The 24,366-nt window shown below is 37.7% G+C and overlaps 1 protein-coding gene across 2 annotated transcripts in view; it reads right to left on the reverse strand.

Annotated features, from left to right (window-relative positions):
• Nucleotides 1-24,366, reverse strand: part of FSD1L (fibronectin type III and SPRY domain containing 1-like) — a 70,643-nt gene that overhangs the window by 35,306 nt on the left and 10,971 nt on the right. For both annotated transcript variants that reach the window (XM_006864697.1, XM_006864698.1), the window contains exons 2-4: nt 15,960-16,055; nt 12,916-13,047; nt 7,661-7,762 (exon numbers count right to left, since the gene is read on the reverse strand). In XM_006864697.1, the coding sequence (XP_006864759.1) occupies nt 7,661-7,762; nt 12,916-13,047; nt 15,960-16,055 (330 nt within the window). The remainder of the gene's footprint in view (nt 1-7,660; nt 7,763-12,915; nt 13,048-15,959; nt 16,056-24,366) is intronic.

Below are 24,366 nucleotides of genomic sequence, written 5' to 3' on the forward strand. Positions count from 1 at the left end.
ACATTAAAGGGCAAGTAGAAGTTGTCTATAAATCTACGGATTTCTAACCCCAGGGATTATTTATTAAGTGACTTTGGTACTTAAGAATTGTAAAGATTCTTCCCAGACTCCATATTTTATAAACAGCAACCTAATATTATGGTATTTAGATTGTGTGTCATAAGCTAGGATACTACTTTGGTAATAAGAATAAGAAAGGTTAAGAGGGTCAATTAACACTGATTTTTAAAAAATGGTTTTCATTATAGCTAGATTTACAAAACAAAGATTTTAAATACAAGTACTAATGGAATGGGGGAAAACAGAACTATTCTACTCTGATGTTTCTTCCTAACACATGGAGGACATGTCACCAACATTACTTCCTTAGTTTTTATCCCCGCATTTCTCCTGAAGAGATTATATGAACAGAGAAAAGGGAAATGAGGAGCTCAGCACTTTTTCTTTCTCTTGGCAGCCTGCTTACTCACAGAGGACATACTTGTAATCCTGCTCTTTCCCTCTATGAGGTAGTTTGACTGAAGCAGGTTTCCTCCCCAGAGACCTGAGGTAGCCCAGTGCTGCCCATCCCTGGGTGGACGAGTTTGTTTAACTCTGTGATTCAGTATTAGGAAGGTGGCCCACTGATACATCATATTCTTCAATATCACTTTATTAGCTTAATTCTTTTATTTTTTAATTGGTTTAGGACTGGTTAGGAGTGATACTTACCAGTCACTTTTAAATTACCTAACAATGTAAACTCCATTATTACTTTTTAAGCTTACTATAAAGATTCAATTCTGTGCTGAGTGTTGCTTTAGTATGTGTCATTTTTATCTTGTGTGAGTGTGTATGCACATGTTCATGCAAAGTTTCCATAGTAGGAAAATCACATACCACCCAGGCTATTTGGGACCAACCAGAATAGGAACAGATGTAAAGCTAGTTATTCTCAGAAAAAGCTATTGTCCCATATGTGAATACTTGTATACAATATATCCAACTGGTAAAACTGAGGACCCTGGGCTCCTCTTCCATATATGAATTTCTTTCATTTATAGATTTCACTGTTTACATACTGTGTAAGTACAAGAGAGGTTTACAAAAGTGATCCTGTGTAAGACAAGAGTAGACAGCATCAGGGCCAAGTTCAAGAAATGCCTTAAATCGAGACAAACTACTAAATCTTTTTTCCTAGATTTTCTTTTCCCAAAGCAGAAACCTGTCCAAAACATGGATGTGACTACTGAGTGTGATTCTTCTTTTAATTTCAAGAGTGGTGCATTTGCTCAAATATTTCTGCTTAGTAGGTACAAACTGATCTCAGAGTTTACTACTTGTTCTGTACCCAGCACATGAATATTCATAGACATAATTGCTGAGTGAGTTATGAAGAGGCCTCAGTAAATACTTAGACTGTTTTTGGTTATGGCACTGTGTATTACTGGAAAGTCTCCAAGACATGCTAGTTACATTGCTTTGCCCTCCATCACCATTTAGATCTACTGAAATCCTGTTTGTCGACACTTCCTTCCTCTTTAATTGTTTAAGAGACTGCTCTTCACTCTCCTTTCTCTCTCTCTCAGACTCTCCTCTCTAAATTAAATCTCACAATTCTGATCCTTTATTTTACTGGTCACAGAACTCTGTCACCTATAACCAAACTTCCTTAAGTAGAACTGGAATAAGAATATAATACAAAGGGGCTCCAAAAAGTTCACAGAAAAATTCTATTACCTTTTCATTTTTCCACAAACTTTTTGAAGCCCCTGGTGTAGAAGTAATCACAAAGGGTGCAGAAATAACATCTATATCCTTTCCTAATCGGTCTTTTAATTTGTAATGAGTAGATATAAAAAATTATCCTCCTCTGAAAATGTATCAAGTATTTTGAAGATTAAGCCCTTTATTATAGGGAGTCCTGATGACACAGGGGTTAGGAGCTTGGCTGCTAAACTCTGGTCAGCCGTTTGAACCCACTAGCCGCTCCACAGAAAGGTGTAGCAGCCTGCTTCTGTAATGATTACAGTTTAGAAACCCTGTGGGGCAGTTGTACTCTGTTATCAGTTAGGAGTTGGAATTGACTAGGAAGCAAAGTGTTTGGCTTTTTTGATTTTGTAGAAATATATTGGAGTCAAAGTACTTTAAAATAATCTTCCTTGTTGTTGTTGTCAGGTGCCATCGAGTCGGAACCGACTCATAGAGACCCCATGCACAGCAGAACAAAACAACGTCTGATCCTGGGCCAACCTCACTACCGCTGCCACACTTGACACCATCAATGATGCCACCTGGCCGATCCATCTCGTTGGGAGTCTTCCTCTTTTTCTCTGACCCTCCATCTTACCCAGCATGACATCCTTCTCTAGCAACTGTTCCCTCCTGACAATATGTCCAAAGTATGAGAGACGAAGCTTAGCCATCCTGGCCTCCAAGGAGCACTCTGGCTGCACTTCTTCCAAAACAGATCTATTGGTTCTTTTGGCAGTCCATGGCACTTTTAGTATTCTCCTCCAACACCACAACTCAAAGGCATCAATTCTTCTACGATCTTCCTTATTCACTGTCCAGCTTTCACACCCATATGAGGTTATTGAAAATACCATGGCTTGGGTCAGGTGCACCTTAGTGCTCATGCTGACATCTCTGCTCTTCAACACTTATGCAGTAGTTAATACTCAGGTTTTCCAGACTACTTTAAATGGAAATAAGGAAGTTTAAGAACTTGTTATTGTACTCGAGACACTCAACTAAACAGAACACAATTTAAGATTTCCAAATTTGTTCCCAATTATCAGAAATTTTGAAATCCAGCAGCAAAAAGTACGGAACATCAGAACAGGGTTTAAGACATTTGAATTTCAGCCCATCACATTAGCTAACAAGTTACTTAACTCTTTAGAATGCTGTGTCCTGAGATATCTTTGCATCCTCAAAGTTCATCAGATGGGTTGAAACTGAATTTTCTTAATTATTGTTGAGCCTGAAATGTGAACTAGACTATCTTAGTTTACATCAGGGTCTTAATAAATAATTTTAACTATCTGAATACACTGAAATAGAGGCTGAAATGGATAAAGAGGGAAGGGAAAGTTGTCATTAGAGTCCTGTAAACAAAAACAAAAATAAGAATAATCGTGTTCTTAAGTGATGAGTACAGAGAGAAAGGCACATTAAGACTGAAAATAATCAATCTGGGGAAAGCTAGATGCTAAATATGTGATTTGCCTGAAAGAACTGTATTTATTTTGACTTACAGTAAATTCCAGTAACATCCAGTTAAAAATCCGAATGTCATAAAACACTGAGGAATCCTCCAAGTTTTGTCTGCATGTTAAACATACTTCAGATTCTTCTACTAGATCTGGTTCAGCTAATTTTGTTATATCTCCTCAAGATTAAGGGGCAAATACTTAATGCTTTTCTGAAAAATAGTCTCTACAACATAGTAGTAAGACTTCTACTCAGACCTCTAAAAATATGAGGGGAGGGAACTCAATCAAAGAGACAGAGAAAGAGATAGTCTCAAAATGGTACTTTCTTTTACAAAAGAATTTCAGCCTTCAATATAAAATTTGAAAAAAAACAAATGCAGTTGATTCCTTATGTTGAAAGTTTTATGTTTTCTATGCATGGTGGCTGCATAGGATAAGCACTGGACTGCACACCACAAGGTCAGCAGTTTGCGCCCACCAGCTACTCTGTAGAAGAAAAGATGAGGCCTTCTGCTCCCGCAAAGATTTTAAGCCTCAGAAATCTTATACAGGATTGCTATGAGTCGGAACCAGCTCCAAAGCACTTAACAACAATGCAGACATTTATCTGTTTATAAAAATAGCTATTTTTCAAAAAGCATGGTGGTGGTGGTGGTGGTGTACCGTGGAGCCGGTTCCAACTCATAAGAGACCCTATACATTTTTGAGGCTGCAAATCTTTATGGGAGCAGAAAGCCTATCTTTCTCCCATGGATTAGCTGGTAGTTTCAAACTACTGACCTTGAGGTTAGCAGCCCGACTCATAACCACTACACTACCAGAGCTCCGTTTTAAAAAGTTTAACTTGAAACATATGAAATAAGGTGAAATCATAGTTTAAGCAATGCTTAAATATAAGGAAGTGTCAAAAAAGTTCAATGACACTCAATGAACATAATCCAATGGTGAATTACTGTGGGTCAGAACTGGGAAATACACTCAAGTCACTCTTCCTGTTTTTATCTGTGATCAAATGGAGATGACATTATTCCTCATTCACCTTACTCTGCATTGTAGGCACCTTTTGGTTTGGCAACTGGGTGATATGAGGCAAGATTGTACCGATGTGACTGGTCAGTTAAGTAGAATTTAGAAACTGTTCAATAAACCCATCTCTTTTTATAGAACTTAAGATGTAAATTCAGGGTAGGAACATGAAGATTTATTTTGTCAGAGGACCTAAGCAGTGTTGTGCCAGATACCTACTACTAGAAAACCCAGGTTTGGTGGTAGTTTTGACGGTTTGCCTAACTAGTAATAAATCTAATGATCCAAATCCCATTTGCTAGTAGTCTTTCTGCCTTTACTATTAACCAAGCTTAACAGCTTTTTAAAAAAATTAATGATAGAATGTTTTATAGTCTGTTTCCATAAGTACTATTTTTATTGCTCACTTCAAATGGTAAAATGCTGGTATAAATAAATAAATACATAAATGCTAGGAAATGGTAGTAACTTCATACTCAATTCTCATGTTGAGGTACTGTCCCAGATAATTTAAATATCAGTATTTTAAATAACTTTTTTGAAGAAGTTAAAGTCTGAAAAACTCACAGCTAAGATTTTAGCCTGTTATTTTTATCTCAATGAACTATCCATATTACTGTGATTTAATAAGCACTTTAACTAGGAGGCATTTACAAACAGTAAAACTTAAAGGACTTTCTTTTTTCAGATATCTAACAATGCACTGCTAATTCAACCATAATCTTCATCCCTCCCCATTCTGTCAGCATCTTGGTGTTTGAGGCAAGTATGTGCAGTTTACTAAGGAAAGTACACTTGATGTTTTACTTGAAATCAAACCATTCTGCGGATAGTATTTGGATACGCTTAGAAAAATAACTGCAAGCAGTTCTCAGTTAAGCACTTTTCTTGAAGAATGAACTGGTTTCTGGTTGGAAACCTTGAAAAACAGCCATTTTGCCATATCTCCAAACTGTGCAAGTTATTAAGCAGTACTGTAAAGTAAGAGAAGATGAGACTAAAATAGTAAGATTGGGAGAGGCAAAACGGCAAATTAAAAAAATATATTTAAAATAACAACGTAATTTACAGAACCTTTTCAATTTCCAATCGCTGGGATCAAGTTTTAACAGAAACAAAAGTAGAAAGACAATGGAGAGAGCACACAGGAAGAAGAGGGGGAAAAGAACTCTATAAATGCCAATGAAAAGAGTACTTGAGACAAACATTTATTATAGTTTCTCCTAGCACATAAATGCAATTGGATTCATGTCATTTTTGAGTCTTTGTGTTTTTATTTTGTAGTTTTCCTGTCTTCTTTCTTCCTCACTCTCTCAGGCTGGCAGCTGTTAATTCTTACTCCTATGAAGATGCCTGCTACTAACAACTGCCCTATTGTACTAGATGGGGAATCTATTGACAAGTAGTAAAAAAGGGAAAAAAACAAGATTTAATAATATTGTGTGCAAATTGGAGGGAGTATGGTGGCTCCATGAGATAAATATTAGACTGCACACCACAAGGTCAGCGGTTTGAGGTCACCGGTCGCTCTGTGGAAGAAAGATGAGGCTTTGTGCTTCCACAAAGATTTAAAACGTCGGAAATCCTATACGGGGTCACGATGAGTCAGAACTGAATTGAAGGCACCAAACAACAACATGTACAAACTGGAGTTCTAGTGTGGCACTGTAGAATCAACACTGAATCGCTAACCACAAGGCTGACAGTTCAAACCCACTAGTTACTCTGTGGGCATCCTGTCATAGGATCGCTATGAGTCAGACTGATATAACGATACTTAACAACAACAATGTACACATTAATAGTCAACAAATGCTGACAAACATTAAAAATGGAGGTATGCACTCCTGTCCACAAACTCTATAATACTGATTTTGCCCACTCAGAAATCTTTTGCTTTCTGCACATTTCTTGGTTATGTTTCCATGTCTAAGATATATTTGAAATTTGCATATACATGCGCTCTGCCAAGGTGTTATCTCCTACTTTTAAAGTACTTTAAAGTATGAAACATTTCCTTCGTAATTCTTTTATTTAATAAGACCTGCCAAAGACAAAGATAAACTTCCTCACAGCCCACCTCCAAATTTAAAAATTAGTTAATTTACTGGTTTATAGCAACAAAACTTTTGCTTTGATTCATTCTGCTAAAAAAAAGTGGCCATTTTTTACATTCCATTTCAAAATATAGAGATGCAATCTATCAAATGTTACCTTCTCAAGAAAATTTCTTTTTCTACCTACAGTTCACAGAAAAATTAAAAAATGGAAACATTAGCTAGAAACAAACGGATTATAAAGCCAACCTTCTAACACTAATACAGTTCACAGTGCACAAAACCCAAGCAAGTATCATTCACCTCAAAGATGGGATGTCTTGGTAACTACAGTCTCTATATTGCTAATTGTAGACCTTAATTTCCTACTCATTTCACACAATTTAAAAATACACTCTGTGAATTTTTGTTTAAAAACTGCTCAACATTTCAGAATGACTCAACTTAAAATAAGAATTGTTGTTAAGTGTCACCAAATCAGTTCCAACTCAGTGACCCTGTATAGGAGTCCCAAGGCTATAAATCTTTGTGGAAGCAGAACACTGGTGGGTTTGAACTGCTGATCTTGTGGTCAGCAATCCAGTGCTTATCTTACAGAGCCACAGTGCTCCCAAAATAAGAATTAGAATCTAGAAGTCAAAATCTCTTAAACACCAGGGCATGATTGGTAAAACACAAGCAGGCTTGTTGTTTAGTTCTTCATTATTCTTTAATCAAGTATAGCCCTTTTAAAAAGGAGTTACATTTTTATCTTTTAATAAAGCATTCAAACAACTACTTAAGTAGTGAGACATCTAGATCCAATAACAGATTTCAAAAGTTACAGTGCATCAAGTGTTGATATATTTCCTCCATCAACTCAAAGACAGAAATATATAACTAGATCTTTAAGCATGTTGATGGTTAATACCAAACTTCTTTCCTTAGCCATGAAGTGATTATTTAAAAAAGTATGATTCATTTCAAGTACACAAGTACTACTAAAACAAATTATCGACAGGAAAATAAGTAAAAACTGAAATTGCTTGACTCATCTGAATTGAGTATTAAGGCAAAAATTAAGTTGAAATAATTTGGGTTTTTTTAAATGTTGACTCTAATTATAGGTCCATTGAATTGAACAGAATTTTAAGGATGCATTTCCCCCATTGTCCAACTGAAATGTACTACATTACATGGAAATTAATACCCTTGGTGTGGTGCTATAGTATAAGCACTGGACTGCTAACCACAAGGTCAACAACTCAAACCCACCAGCTGTTCATTGGAACCCTATACAGGGTCACCATGAGTCAGAACCAACTCGATAGCACTTAACAACAACAACAATGTCCTTTTTAAGTTAGATTAATTTTAGTTTCTTCAGTTTGTTTTTTGTACCTTTGAAAATTCTTCAGGTTCCTTTATGTCTAGTGATCGTGTCGCAAACTCTAACAATTCTTCAGAGTTCTCCAGGGCATTATTACATTGACTAAGCTGACTCTGTATTTAAAAAAAAAAAAAAAAGTAAACCTTTAAAACAACGTTTCTTGTTACCACTGGAATCTTAAATAGATAATATGTTAGAAATTTAAGAGAAATAATTGAACTAAAAATATTTTAGAGAACTAGTGAAGCAATGTCATCATGATGTCACATACACTACAAATTTTCATTTTCTGACTTCTTTCTACTTAACCAGGAACACTGGTGGCATCAGGAGTTAAGCACTGGACTGCTATGGAGTCCTGGTGTGGCACTGCAGGCTACTACGCTGGGCGGCAAGATCAGTTCGAACCACAAGGTCAGTGTTCAAACCCACCAACCACTCCTCAGAAACTCTAGAGGGTTGCTGTGAGTTGGAACCAGCTCAATGGCACTTAACAACAACAATCACTCAAAGTTGGCTGTGTAAAGCCACCAGCCACCCTGTGGAAGAAAGGTGAAGTTGTTTGCTTCCATAAAGACTACAGTCTCAGAAACCCTATGCAACAGGTATACTCTGTCTCATGGAGTTCTGGTGTGGTGCTGTGGGTTAATTAACACACTGGGCTGCAAACTGCAAAGGCATCAGTTAAAATACACCAGTGTCTCCATGGGAGAAAGATGAGGCTTTCTGCTCCTGTGAAAATTCATAGCCTCGGAAACCCTATACAGGGTCACTATGAGCCGGAACTGACTTCAGGGCACATCATCACCATCACCACCACCACCACCGACCACCACATACTACATGGAGTCCTGGTGTGCGCTGTGGGATAAAGCACTAGACAGCAAGGTCGGTTTGAACCACAAAGTCAGTGGTTTAAACTTACCAGCCACTCCTTGGAAACTCTATACAGGGTTGCTATGAGTCAAAACCGACTCGATGGCAATTAACAATATCACATACTACATACCCAAAGGAATGCAGTGGTTCTGTAGCATCAACAGCGGACTTTGAACCACAAGGTCAGCTCTTAAACCCCCCACCCACTTCTCTGGAGAAAAATGAGGCTTTCTGCTCCCGCAAAGATTTACAGACTTAGAAACCCCTATACAGAGACACTATAAGGGGAACTGACTTCATGATACTTAACAACAACATATACCCAAAGTCTAACACAGCAATCACTGAACTACTATTGAATGACTGCATGAAACACAGCTACTGGCAATCAAACATTATTGACTTGCCCCATAAACTGTATTAGTAGGATGTTGAACAGTTTCAATGCTTTTCAAATTCCTTACACTTCTTTATTTATGGTAAGTATAACTAGACAAAAGGAGCTCTGTTACTGTAGTGGTTACGAATCGGGCTGCGAACCGCAAGGTCAGCAGTTTGAAACTACCAGATGTTCCGCGAGAGAAAGATGAGGCTTTCTGCTCCTGTAAAGATTTACAGCCTCAGAAACCCTGTACAGGGTCACTATGAGTCGGAACCGACTCCATAGCACATAACAACAACAATAACAAATAACAAGACATAATGAGGAAGATGGTAAAACAATTTTAAAAAATATAATGTAGTAGGATAATTATGACTTTAATGTCTAATAATGCTTTGTAAAAGTCACTATTGTAAGAGTTTTGTTATGCAACATATCTGAACTTCTACGAGTGAGGAAATAAAGGACTGAAGGGTAGGTAGTCAACTGCTATTAACTAAAAAACAAAAATAGCCCACTGCCATATAGCTGATTCCAATTCAGAGAAATGCTATAGGGCAGAGCAGACCTGAACATTATGTTAACCGAGTCTGTAAATCTTTACAGGAGCACAATGCCTCACCAACCTTGAGGTTAACAGGTCAACACTTAACTCACTAGGTCAACAAAGTTCCTTTCATTAACTAACAAATACATTTTTTCATAATAAGCTACACTGCTGTTGTTGTGAAATGCTGTTAAGTTGGTTTCAACTGATAGCCACAACAGAACGCAATGATACCCGGTCCTGCCCATTCTCACAACTGCTGTGATTGAGCCTGTGCTTGCTGCCATCATGTCAATCCATCTCACTGGGAGGTCTTCCTCTTTTTCAGGGACCCTTTATTTTACCAAGCACAACGTTCTTTTCTCCAGTGACAGGCCCCTCCTGACAACATTTGCAGACTATGAGAGATGAAGTCTCAGCACCCTCATAGCCAAGGCACTTTCTGGCTGTACTTACTGCAAGGCAGATTTGTTTGCTCTTCTGGCAGTCCATGGTACTTTCAATATTCTTCACCAACACCATAATTCACTGCCTTATTCACTGTCCAATCTTCACATGCTTATAAAGCAACTGAAAATACCATGGCTTGGGTCAGGTATACCTTAGACTTCAAAGTGACATCTTTGCTCTTTAACACTTTAAAGAGGTCTTTTGCAGCAGATCTAGCTAATGCAATGTGTTGTTTGATTTCCTGACTGCTTCTTCCATGAGTATTAACTGTGGATCCAATAAATGAAATCTTCAACAACTTTAATATTTTCTCCATTTATCATGTTATTTACTGATTCAGTTTTAAGAATTTTCATGTTCTTTATACTGAGGTACAATCCATACTGAAGTCTGTAGTCTTTGATCTTTATCAGTAAGTACTTCATGTAGAGGGTTGAAATCATTGCAATGAAACAACAAATGATTTATTTGATATTAAACTGATAATCCACCCTGTAAACTTTCATTCAATTCACAATAAAATGTTTTTGAAAAAATGGTATTTGCAATGAATAAGTCATTATTCTTACAAAATTCTATCATGTAATCTCCAGCATCATTTCTATCACCAAGGCCATAGTTTCCATCTATCTACCATCCTTTTCCTGTTTCCAACTTCTGCATTTCAAAACCTGTTAATTATTGATGCATCTTGATTGTACATTTAATCAATTTCAGACTGAAGAAGTTGGCAGAATTCTTCAATCTCATCATCACTGGCTTTAATGGTTGGTGCATAAATTTGAGTAACAGTGGTATTAACTCATCTTCCTTGTAGGGATATGGATATTGTCCTATCACAAACAGCAATGTACTTTAAGATAGATCTTGAAATGCTTTTTTGACAATGAATGCAATGTCATTCCTCTTCAATTTGCTACTCCTAGCACATTCTGAATGACTGTCTGATTGAAAATTGCCAATACTAGTCCATTTCAGCTCACTAAGGCCTAGGATATCGATTTTTATGTGCTCCGTTTAATTTTTAACTATTTCCAGTTTTCCTAGATTTGTACTTTGCATGTTTTATGTTCAGATTACAATGGATGTTTGCAGCTGTTTCTCCTCATTTTGAGTAGTGCCCCATCAGCAAATAAAGGTCCCAAAAGCTCTGTTCCATCTACATCATTATTGTCAATTCTACTTTGAGGAGGCAGCTCTTCCCCAGTCATAATTTGAGTGCATTTGAGGGATTCATCTTCCAATACTATATTTGACAATGTTCTGCTATTCACAAGGTTTTCAGCTGGTAACATTCAGAAATTCCCTCTCCTTCTTCCTAGTCTATTGTAGTCAGGAAGCTCTGCTGAAATGTGTTCACCATGGGTTACCCTGCTGGTATTTAACATACCAATGGCATAGTTGCCAGCATCACAGGAACACACAAGCACCACCGTAAGACAAACTGACAGACGGGTGGTAGAATAAGGCGCATTAGATACATGATAAAATATATGTGTTCATAAGAGGCAACCAACCAACTAGGAAGTATTTTTCCAAACAAAACGGCAAAGTTTCTTATCTTATAATGGATATTAACATCAGTTTTATCCACCCAATTGCAAGTTAAAAAGAAAAAGCCTATTAGTTGCTTCTAGATCCCTAATGGCAGTAAAGCAAAGTACATATTCATCTAAGGCGATACTGTTTGATACAGTGTCTTTTCATCCGAGTGACTTCATCTCAGTGACAAGGTAACCTAAGATATAAAACAACAGGCACCAACCAGGTATTTGGGGCTTAGAGGAAAGTGAAACGGAAAGTAGTCATCAGCAGTACTGGGACCATCCCTTACGTCAGTAATGGTTAAAGGTGGCTGATAAAAACTGACAATTACTTAATCTGTTCTGTAAACCTTCACTCAGTTCACAATAAAAAGTTACAAAAAAACAAACAAGCAACTGATAAAACAGTACATATTCAATATGCTTGAGATTTTTGCTACTCAATAGGTAGAGGAAAAGGTTGGATATTATGTTCCATGCCCCTGTGGTGGCAGAATTGAAATATAAGGGCTGGTCTGACAAAATTGTTAGCTGGTGGCAGAAAAAGACAGTCACAGTTGCTCTGGCAGAAAGAAAATACTGAGAAGGTAAAGTGGAGGTTGGAGAAAAAGCAACTGAAAGCATAATTCTAGACTGAAGTTTTGAAGAAGTACCTGATCCAATATAGAAGGACAAGATCTGCACAAGATGAGTCCTTATGTTAGGACTTCAGAAGATGCTAAGTTTTCCTTTTGTCTCCAATCTTGCTTCTTTTTTCCAATGAATGAATTTATTATCATTATTGAAATGTAGGGATATTTCAGGATAAGCACTGGACTTGCTAACCATAGATGGGCAGTTCAAATCCATCAGTTGTCCCATGGGGGAAAGATGAGGCTTTCTGCTCCTTTGAAGATTTATAGCCTTGGCAACCTGATACAGGGTCACTATGAGTGACAAGCAACCCAACAGCACCTAACAACATGGATACTTTAGGATTCAACTGATTATCTTCGAATGACTTAAGTAATATTGACCGTTCCCTTTCCTTAAACGCAACAACAAACCTTAAACCTGCAAGTACAGACAGACTTGAGAGGGTATTTGACTCTTGGAAATTGTATGTGTATAACAGAAAAAAAGCACATGTGTGTATGTACAGAGTGTATAACAGAAAAAAGCACACGTGTGTATGTATAGAGTGTCTAACAGAAAAAACACGTGTGTGTATGTATAGAGTGTCTAACAGAAAAAAGCACACGTGTGTATGTATACGTGTATAACAGAAAAAAGCACATGAGGAGTCTTCAAAAGGGTTTCAGATTCTCAAATACATCTACGACCGAAAAAACAAACAAACAATGAACTACTCTCCTTATAAGATAAAGGTATACTCATGTACAGAAATCCAGCAATTTTTACTTTAAATAAAGCAAACATTAAATATACTAAAGTATTCTCACTTAAGTGGCTAAGTGATCTCACCTGTAACTCTTGGGATTTACGAGCTTGTTCCTGCTTGATACTGCTAATCATATTTTCTTTCATCTCATCCAATATAGAGTATAAGCTATCAAATTCTTCATCTAACTCTGAAAGTATGTTAGAAGAATTTTCCTGTTTAAAAAATGAACAACAAAATAATGGTTTTACTGAAAAGATATCAAAATGTATTTTTTAAAAAAAGCATATACACACAACTGAAAGATGTATTTACCAAAGGAGAGGATGGATTCACACTCTAAACTACCTGTTATGGGTTGACTGGAGTCTCTCAAAAGATGTGCTCCAAGTTCTTACCTTCAATATCTTTGCATGTGACTATTTGGAAATAATATTTGCAGATTTACATAATTAACATAAGATCATACTGGAGAGTAGATGAGCCCTAATCACACTTGACTGGTATCCTTACAAAAAGAGAAGACACACAGACACACAGAGAAGACACAGTCTTATAAAGAAGACACAGAGAGAAGATGTCCAAGTAGAGATGGAGGCAGAGATTGGAGTTACGCTGCCACTAACCAAGGAATTCCATCCAAGGATAGGAAGGACCAGTATGGATTAGCCCCTGCAACTTTCAGACAACAAATGGCCCTACTGACACCCTGAATTAGGACTTTGAGTCTCCTGAATCATGAGAGGATACATTTCTGTTGTTTTAAACCACCAGTTTGTGGTACTTTCTTACAGAATCCCTAGTACACTACCTTAGCTCAATATTAAAAAAACAACAAAATTCTAATATTTGACTTTGAAAATAACTGTTAAGAAGAGAAGCTGACTGCTAATGTTGACAGCAGTATTTCAGTTAAACTATGTGTTATGCAGCCGTTTATGAACTAATCCATATTCATTTCATGTTTCAAAGCACTGCTTCTACAGGAAATGTGAGAGGTTGTTGGAAGGTTGTCAATTTCGCCTAAGCCTTTAGGCTGTAAGACAGACCCCAGAAAGTGGTTCTTAGCCCTTGTTGTACGTTAGAGTCATTAGTTAAGCTTTTAAATAAAATATTCCAGAGATTCTGATTCAGTAACTCTAGGGTACAGTTTAGGCATACAGGATGGCCTAATTTTGTATGACTTTAAAGATCTTCAGCTTTCTCTAAAATAATGTATTTTAATAAATTATACATAACTTGAAAGACTAAGTAAGTAACTCATTAATAGATTCTAAGAGATTTATCAAACACTGAATTGTAACACTGGAAGGAACTTCAGAAATCTTTAACGACTGACAATGCTCATCAAATTTTATAAAATACAGATAAGTGACTTGCCCAGAATTATAAAACTAATACAGCAAAGTCAATTAAGCATTTTGTGTTTCCTGACTTCTCAGTTTCTCAGGGTCTAACTAAGAAGGATACTACTATTATATCAAGAAATAACTTAAAATAAGTGAAATCCCCAAATAAGCAATATCCAATTTTACAACAATTAAGAGACAGAATAAATTTTCTTAAAGACATTTTTCAGTTTAGTTGAATCAATTAAGAGAAGAGAATTGGCATGGACTAAGAGAACTAATACATACAATCTACTAGTAATACCATATGTCCAAACTTTTGCTTAGAAGGCTTTAAAAAAAAAAAAAAAAAAAAAAAACAGACATCCTAACACTGCCAATCATTTTATCAGCAAATGCATGTGATAAGAACAAACTGTGGAAAAATGTAATATGCAGTAGGAGGCAGAAGGTTGAATTCCACATTAACCACTAAGTCACAATGTGACTTTGGACAAGCCACAAGCTGCTTGAATTTCTGAACCTCAGTTTCTTCATTCATTTATCAAAAAGAACTGGACTCGTCTTTCCTCTCAATCCCCAGTTAGTACATTCTTATTATCTCTTGCCTGTGACCTCTCATCTTCAGTGACAAGAGTGTACTTTAATTCTCTTCTACTTCTTTTGGAAGTCCAAGGTAGAATTCTAATAATTTATCAATCAGAAGAACAGTTTGGACAAGTTCTATGTTAAGGTCTCTGTTTCTAAATGTCAAATTCAGTGGTTCTCTTGGCCATAAATCAAGAGTTTTAGAATCAACAACTTCGCTAAATTAAAGAAAGTGAAGTCACCAAATTTTCAAACGAAATAATTTTGATAGGGAAGATCATAATAAACTAACTTCATTATATCAAATTGGAAAATAAAGTAACTACAAAGACAACAAGGTTTCAGAGACCAAGAATTAATTAGACAATTACTAGGCTAAACTGATACACCAACAAAAAACATATTTTCTATATCATAAAAGAAAAGGATATACTACCTTCACATGTCCTACAAATCTACAATGTTTATTTCACAAAGGAGATAACCCTTAAGTTCACTAAGGCACATTCATGAGAAAGCATCATGTGATTACCTTGTGGTCCCTTTCACAATCAATATTTGAGTACTAATAGCAAGGCCCCTGGGTGTGGCTCTGTGGGATTAGCACTGGACTGCAAAACACAGGTCGGCAGTTCAAACCCACTAGCTACTCTTTGGAAACCCTATACAGAGCTGCTGTTGAGTCGGAACTGATTCGATAGCACTTAACAACAACAATAGTAAGAATTCCCTGCCCAATCCTGGAGCCATTTCACTAAATTGTCCTCTCCCTCATCAGCCACTTCACCTTATAACAGTTCACATTCATCTAATATTAAAAGTAAGCCTCTGATTTTCAGGTACAATATCCTTCCACTGTTTATTACAAAAGAAAGGTTTTACTTCCCAGTGCTTTAGAAAAGATACAATTTGCTCTTAAATAACATTACAAAAAACAACTATCAAATAAATGGTAACAAATATTTCCTAGTACTATTCCAGTCTCTCTTTTTCTATGAGTATTTTTATTTTTCCAAATAGTATCCTGTAGTGAAAGAAAGAATTTTACCTTATCTGCCATTTGAAAACCCAGCTCTCACCCACATTAGTTTATAATCTAGAGTTAATGAAATATACTTACACTTACGATTTAACCCAACAATCATTCACTGATATATTTACATCAATTCTTTTTAATAAAAGAGTCATACCTGAACACCTTTCAATGTATGATTGAGTGTATCAATAAAGTTCTGAATTTCATCATTTTTATTTGCCAGGGTTGAAATAATCCTTTGTAGAGCTTCCTAGGAATGAAACAAAAAAATCAAAACATTATGGTATTTTGGTTAGAGGGAATTGTAACTCTCTTAACCATTTGTTAAACAAATTATTTAGGAGTATGTTGTATTAGAAACAGGATCAACTGTTCAAAACATTCAAATGACATAATTACAAAAGATAAGGCATTACTTTTTTTTTTCAAGTAATTTGTATGTAAAAAAAACACCTCTTATTCCTATAACACAACTTAATTACTATCATGTCTTCCACACCAAAAATAGTATTTTATATCAACAGTATTATTTTAATTCTTAAGAGCCATGGCAATAGAATAGAATCAAATTCTTAAATTGTTATGCTATGGAGAGAGAGGGTGGCACTTCCCTGACCAGGCAGCACAGAGTAGACACTGGAGAGGGAGAGAAAGGAATAGTCAGAAACATCACACTAGAAGGCTTCCATCTTCTGCCTATGACTGATTGGAATACCTAAAATGGGGCTACAGCGTACCCAGTGAATGAGGCTTCCTGCAGAGCCTCTGCAATACATAAAACTGTAGGTAGAAACCGGAACCACAGCCAGATCTCCTGAGATGAAAAATCTCCACTTGAAAGGACGAGCAGACCAGCCTGGAGCGGCTAGAAGAATAAAAAATACCTCTTGAAAGAAAGACCTGCAGGAAAAATGGAGGCAGATGGACTGTTGTTACTACAAGAACAAACAAATCGCTTTCCTAGGAAATATCAAGGCAAGTGGCCAGGTCCTCTCAACGCAAACCCCCTTCCAAGACTAAGACTCAATGGAAATGCACGCTCTGATTGGTGACCACACACATCACCGATGGGGGGAAATGGGGTAAAAGCAGCAATGAAGCGGCAAGCTAAGCCCTACAATGTTCAGTGGACTTCTGTGGACCCAGTTGGGGACCTGGATGGCAAGTAGTGTGAGGAGACTTGAGGACTCTTGGGCCCAGAGTCAGTGGCATGGCTACGGAGGACTCGAGAGGAGAGTGGAAGGAACTACCAGCTGATGGGAAGAGAGGGCATGTGTTCAGGAGCTCCCACACTTGCAGATGATACCCACGTGACCTGGACTGGATGACTGGATGATCAGAGGTCAACCAGGAGAAGATAGAAGAGGAGGGAAAAAAAAAAATGAACTGATACAATCTGATGAACTTGACCTATACCTATGGAGCAGCACCTCAAAAGAAGGAACAAATCCTTACAGCAAGAATCATTCCCACCCCCTCCACACACAGAGTGGATGGAGATGGGCAACTTGGACATTGGATACTCAAATGGGGAGAGGAAGGGACTACAAAGGCAAGAAGTGACTGGCCTAGGGAGCATGGAGGAAGGCAGAATCTCCAGTGGGTACTATTCAATCTGTTTGGGCGGAGCGGATGAAAGGAAATACAGATGGGTAACTCGTGATACTGTAGTGAATAATGCTTATCAGGATGGATTATGAGGGTTGGAAATGCAAAGGCAGATGTTTTGGAACAAGGAAGGGAGTGATTAATTCTACAGGCTAGGAGCGGAGGTATCTGGGACCATCAACGGAGAAGAGCCGAGAGCGGGACCCTACCCAGAGAAACAGAGATGCCTGAGATGGAGGCAGAGACGATGACGTGGAGTAATGAAGCGGCTGGGGACTTTGGATCCAGAGAGGGACAGGGATTGTGGGCTGAAAACTGGGGGGGAGGAGTGTAGGGGCAGGCTCTTCTAATTAACAATTTATCCTATTAAGTGTTCCTTCAAGAAACAGATGCAAAAACAGTTTTTTAATACACCATCAGGACATGAGGAATAAAAGCAAAGAGGCACTGAAATATATTAACATTTAAAAACCTTTATCATCCCTGAGGCTGATATTTTAATTCATACATAAGGAACAAGTGAGTACATTTTCAACTAGAATTATAATATCATTGCAATGCTTATAAAAAGCTGTAGAACCATATAGAAAAGGTGAACAATTTTAGTAGCAAATACTCCAGATTTGCAAATGCTTCCTATTTCAATAAAACACTTGGTTATTTTTGTCATATCCTCTATATCACAACTGTACAACAGAACTTATTGATGAGCAGGTTGTTTAATGAGTGTTCCTCCATTTCTGATACCATGCTCTTCTTCACCTAATCCAGCTTCTCAGACAATCTTCTGCATACAGATTGAATAAGTATGGTGAAAGACTACAACCTGGTGCACACCTTTCCTGAATCACAATCATTCCGCATGCTCATTCTTGTTCTGTTCTGATGACTGCCTTTTGGTCTATGCACAAGTTCCTCATGAGTGCAAACAAGTGTACTATCAATAACTTGTCATTATCCACATATAGAATGCCTCTGCATAGTCAATAAAACACAAGTAAGCAGTGAACTGGTATTCTCTGCTTTCAGCCACGATCCATCTGATGTCAGCAGTGATATCACTAGATCTCCGTCCTCTTCAAAAGCCTGCTTGAGTTTCTGTCAGCTCCCTGTCTATGTACTGTTGCAGTTGTTTTTTAATTATCTTCAGCAAAAATTTACTTACATGTGATACTAATGATATTGTTCAACGATTTCTGCATGCCGTTGTATCACCTTTCTTTGGAATGGGCACAACTGTCTCGTAAATTGTTTGCATAGATGAGTGAGTGCTTCCAGGGCTACACGAGATTGTTGGAAGATTTCAACTGTTATTCCATCAATACCTGGTACCCTGTTTTCCACTAATACCTTCAGTGCAGTTTGGAATTCCTCCTTCAGAACCATCAATTCTTGATCATATGCTACCTTGTGAAACGGTTGTGAAAAATTATGGTAGTAAAATATTAAAAATAATTAAAACAGCTCACATTAATTCATATTTTATTGTGTATAAGTCCTTATGCTAAGCACATAACATGGCAAGTCTTCACTGATTTCTCAGAATAATCCTTGGAGATAAGTATTGTTCTCAACCCTATGTTGTCTATAATTCTCTGCTGAATTCACTTACTTACATGATTTCTTCCCATTCTCACCAGTGGTGGTATTTTAGTGTAATAGCACAAAGAAACGATGCTATGAAAGAATACCGATGGCACCAAGGGTTCCATGTTTATCCTGTAGGTGTTCCTCCAATAAAATCTGGATACAAAGGATAGCAACAGAACGGCAGAATGGAGCCCAGGCTTGGGGGAGAAAGTGAACATTTAGAGAGACAATGGTGGTAGTATATTGTGCAGAAAAAGACAACAGAAAGACCTAAGAGAAAAGAGTCTTCCAGGTATTCATGCAAGTTAAAGGCAACATAATGGAACAGTAAAAAAACAAAAAACCCTCTACACAATCCTTGCTGCTGTTAGCTGCTCTGGAGTTGGCTCTCACTCATGACAATCTTATGTGTAACAGACCAAAACAGTGACCCGTTCAGTGCCATCTTCATGATCATTGATATATTTGACTCTAATGTTGCAGCTATTGTGTGTGGAACCTTCCAATTTAGAGGGTCCATCTTCCAACACTACACAATATTCTGTTGTGAGTAACACCATTTTCTTTGGTTAATTTTAAGAAACAGATCACCAGGTTTTCTTCCTAGTCTGTCTTATTCTTGAAGCTCCACTGAAACGTGATCAGCAGAGAGTTTATAGTAAACCCAAATTACTAAGACTGTGCTCTTTCTGGTTGATGGTATCTACTTTCCTCCACTTTCTATCCCTCATAAAGGCAGCACTATATGCATATCGTACACTGTCAAAGTGACACTGCTAGTAAGTGAAAGCCTATGCTTAATCTAGCCGTCTCCCAAATCCATGTTCTGAACACTTGGGAATACTGTCTCTTAAGTCCAACCAAACACCATCATATAAGAAATGATATTATCTTTGCAAAAATCATTTCTAGTAGACAGAGCCCAAGGCTGGTATATAATAAAGTGGAGGTCAGGCATACATCCACCCTCTAACCTTCTTTATCTACTCCAACACCAGCCGTTCTTCCCACAGCAGGCTGTTTCTCAGCTGAGTTCACTAATTCATGGCAAGGGCCACACAGAACTCAGGTACCACATTCACAGTTATGGGATTTATTAGAAAAGTTTACAGGTTATATAGTTCAGGGTCAGAAATGTTCAGGTCACAGTTGTTCCAGTCAGGACAGCTTCTCCTCTGCTGTGCCCTCAGCCCCTTGGCCTGGCTTCTGCCCTGCTCTGGCAATGATAAAAAACTCTTTCAAGGCTTCTAACAGATGCCAAAGGGCACTCCTCTCTGCTATAAGCCTCAGCCCAGAGGTTCTCAGCTCTAGCTCAGTGGGCCAGCAAATCTAGCTTCCCAATAAAGTGCCTGGAACACCATGCCTACATCCTCTAAAGCCAAACAGAAGGAGAAATTCACTCTTAGCGCTTGTAAAATTTACATTGTACATTAATGGTTTTGCATAGAGAATATTCTTTCTGGGGATCAGAAAGAGTGCAAATGTCCATCTGAAGGTTTATAGCTGAGAAAAATAACACTCTACCTGAGGACAGCGGATATGTAAGTTTTACATATGAAATAAAATAACCATCTCAATCATCGGAATACTACTATCCATTTTTTATCCTAAATTCTAAAAAATAATACCCTTAGATCACTGTCAATTTAATCCTTACCATTCCTCTACTGCCAAAGCCTGGAAACTTAAACCTTCTCAATTTTTCTTGGCCCCAGAAGTACTGAAAGAAATATTTCTGGAGAAAAATTATCTTATATAAAAAATTCTATTACCTAAACTAAAGCAAACAAACCCAGTGATGTCAAGTCAATTTCAATTCATAGTAGTAATCCTACAGGACAGAGTAGAACTGCTCCCATATGGTTGCTAAGGTGACAGTCTTTAATGACAACAGATGCCACATCTTTCTCCTACAGAGCAGCTAGTGTGTTCTAATGGTCAACCTTCTGGTTAGCAGTAGATTACTTAACCACTGTGCCTTAAGAGTTCCCTATTATAAGTTACCTAGGGCTCTAAAACAAACTTTCCACCAGAAAGAGGTTACAAAGAAAAGATCTTTGAAAGGCTAATACAGTATTTCTGGAGAACACGGTCTCGTTCTTTAAAGAGAGTACCTCAACGACTCACATTCTGAATATAACTGGAGGTTCCAGTGCTGCCTTAGGTTCTATCACAGAAACATGGAACAAAAAGATGCACACACTGAGCAGGGCAACTTTTAGCCAAAGTTACAAAGAAATGGAGGCTGAGACAGTGCTCAGGGAGTGCTACTCCAACCTTCAGGTGGGAAGAGCTTCGAAACTTCTGCTGAAAAACATTAGTGAAATGCAGTGAGAGTGGACAAACCAGTTGTAGAAGTCTTTGGAGGGCCAACATTTAATATCTCTCTGGTAGCATAGTGGTTATGCATTGGGCTGCTAACCTAAAGTTCAGCAGTTCGAATCTACCAGCCACTCCAGAGGACAAAGATGAGGCTTTCTGCTCCTGTAAAAGATTTACAGACTTGGAAACCCTATATAGGGTCACTATGAGTAGCAACCAGCATACCATCAGTAACACCATCACAGTTTCACCGGATTTCTAGTCTAGTGTGGTGCTGTAGGATCAGCATTGGACTGCAAACCACAAGGCTGATGGTTCAAACCCATCAGCTGCTCCTTGGAAATCCTATATAGACTCACTGTGAGTCAGAACTGACTCAATGGTATTTAACAACAACCTAGTTTCACAGCTACCAAATAAGCATAGGTGCGGAAGCATCCATTGATATGAACACGTCAGAAACTCAAAGCAACTGAGGAGACTTTGGTAGCTACTGAAGATGAAGTGCTGCCTCTACCCTGTTAAGACAAGGGCTTCAGCAGATCTGCACAGGTCACTTGTTCTCTAATCTCTTACTGTGAGTGCACAGGATAAGCAAATGCAAAACACTGAATTGTAATCAAGAACTCCGAATTTTTATTCTAAAAGAGGTCAGTGGATAGGCCTAAGAAATAAATTACAAAAAGTCCTGGTGTGGCACCATAGGATAAGTACGTACTGACTGCTAACCAAAACATCAGCTGTCCAAACCCATCATCTGCTCCTTGGAAACCCTGAGCAGGAGCGCTATGTGTCAGAACCAACTCCACAGCAGTAACTACTAGAAAAGGACTTCTATAAACAGAGAAAAGATTGAAGCTGTCAAAGATTTTATTTTGTTTGCTTGGATCCACAACCAACACTTAGGGAAGAAGCAGCAAACCAAATGATTTCTTGCATTAGGCAAGTCTGCTGCAAAAGACCTTTAAAAGATGTCAGTATGAGGACTAAGGTGGACCTGATCCAAGCCAGGATATTTTGAATTACTTCATATGCATTTGAAAGTTGGACAATGAATAAGGAAGACAATAGAGGAATTGATGTATTTGAATTGCAGTGTTTGTGAAGAATATCCAAAGTACAATGGACAGCCAGAACAACAAACAGATCTGCTGTCTTGGAAAAAGTACAGCCAGAATGCTCCTTACAACAAGGATGGGGAGACGTCATCTCTCATTCTATGGATATGCTGTCAGGAGGGGTCAGTCCTTAGAGAAGGACTTCATGCTTCATAAAGTGGAGGGTCAGCAAAAAAAGTAAGACCCCCCAATGAGGCTGATTAACACAGTTGCAGCAACAGTGGGTTCTAATTCTAACAATTGTGAGAACGGCGCAGGACTGGGCAGTGTTTTGTTCTCTGTGGACAGAGTTGCTATAAGTCAGAACTGACTCGATGGCACCTAACAACAGGGCTTCCATTGTCCTAATAAGAATGAAAATAAGCTAGACCCAGGTTGGAAGTGATATGGAAGATAGAACTAAGGAATGGCTCAAAGCAACCTGGGATCTACAAGGCATCTGTAATCCACCTCCTGACAACATATCCAAAAAATGAGAGATGAAGTGTATTAATTATTTAATCAGTACCTTTTTGTTACACATTTGTGTTGTCCAATCTTTTAATGTTATAAATAACTCTGAGACAAGCATCCTTGTAGCCAAGTCTCTACTTACACCCTTAATATTCACTTAAAATAAATGAGCAGAAATGGAATTACTGAGTCCAAGTGCATAGACTTTTAATATTTTTACAAAGTACTGCTGAGTTGTCCTTCAGTAAGGTTATGTCAGTTTACACCTCTACCAGTGGTGCTGGTGAGTGCGCACAGCTTGACTTCCTTTCCTTTCTCCCTCACTCTCACTCCCTAAGTTAGATGGTGGGATCTCCTGGGTTTTTTTTTGGAAGAGTATGTTCCCCCTACTTAACCTGGGTGGAACAGCAAGTTCAGAGGCCAATGAACAAAGTTAAGGCTGCTTTTTCAGTCTCTCATGGGAGGTGCTGTAGGATAAACACTGGACAGTAAGGTTGGTTTGAACCGCAAGGTCAGAAGTTTAAATTCACCAGCCACTCTGCAGAAACCCTATATAGGGTTGCTTTACTTTGGAACCAATGCAATGGCACTTAACAACAATACACTGTCTGAGGTGGCTTCAAAAAGTTCATGGAAAAATGGAATTAAAAGATAATGGCGCTTTTCCACAAACTTTTTGAAGTTCCCTGCATTCCCTTAAATCCTTTATGGAAAAGTGCCTCCTCTTCTGCCTTGTTATCTTACTACGGTCCCAGTAGAAAGGTAGCATTATCTATGAGTTCTTTTACTGGCAGTAGATTTGTTTTTCTATATCATTTCAGTTGCATTTATATACAGACAATATTTCCAACTATTTCACTACTGGAGAAGGTATAGTTTTACATCAGTTAGTTATTCTGTCATTATCATATTCTCAAATTACCCAACAATACTTAATTCTCCTTTTTCAGGGCTTGTATTCCACCTGAGCAAAATATTCATTAGTGTTGCCATAGCTATACTGGATACCAGCTGGATAGAACTTCTCGGATTATAACTTTTATCTAATTCAATGAAGAGGTTATATGTGGGGAATGCTGAAGGACAACTTGGCAGTACATATTAAAAAAATATTCAAAGTCTATGCACTTGGCCTCAGTAATTCCATTTCTGCTCATTTATTTTAAGTGAATGATTAAGGGTATAAGTAGAGATTTGGCTACAAGGATGCTTGTCTCTGAGTTATTTATAACATTAAAAGATTGGACAACACAAATGTGTAACAAAAAGGTACTGATTAAATGAAATAAAATAAAGCACCCATGCAAAGAATTCTGCTCGATCATGAAACATTTCATGGTGATATTGCTGACATGAAAAAATACTCATGACATTTAAGTGAAAAAAAAGCAAACTAAACTATATTTAGTATGATACCATGATTTTTAAAGTGTCTACTGTTGCTGCTACTAAGAGCCATTGAGTCGTTTC

The sequence above is a fragment of the Chrysochloris asiatica genome, unplaced genomic scaffold (genome assembly GCF_000296735.1).
Source record: "Chrysochloris asiatica unplaced genomic scaffold, ChrAsi1.0 scaffold00069, whole genome shotgun sequence".
Classification (NCBI taxonomy): domain Eukaryota; kingdom Metazoa; phylum Chordata; class Mammalia; order Afrosoricida; family Chrysochloridae; genus Chrysochloris; species Chrysochloris asiatica.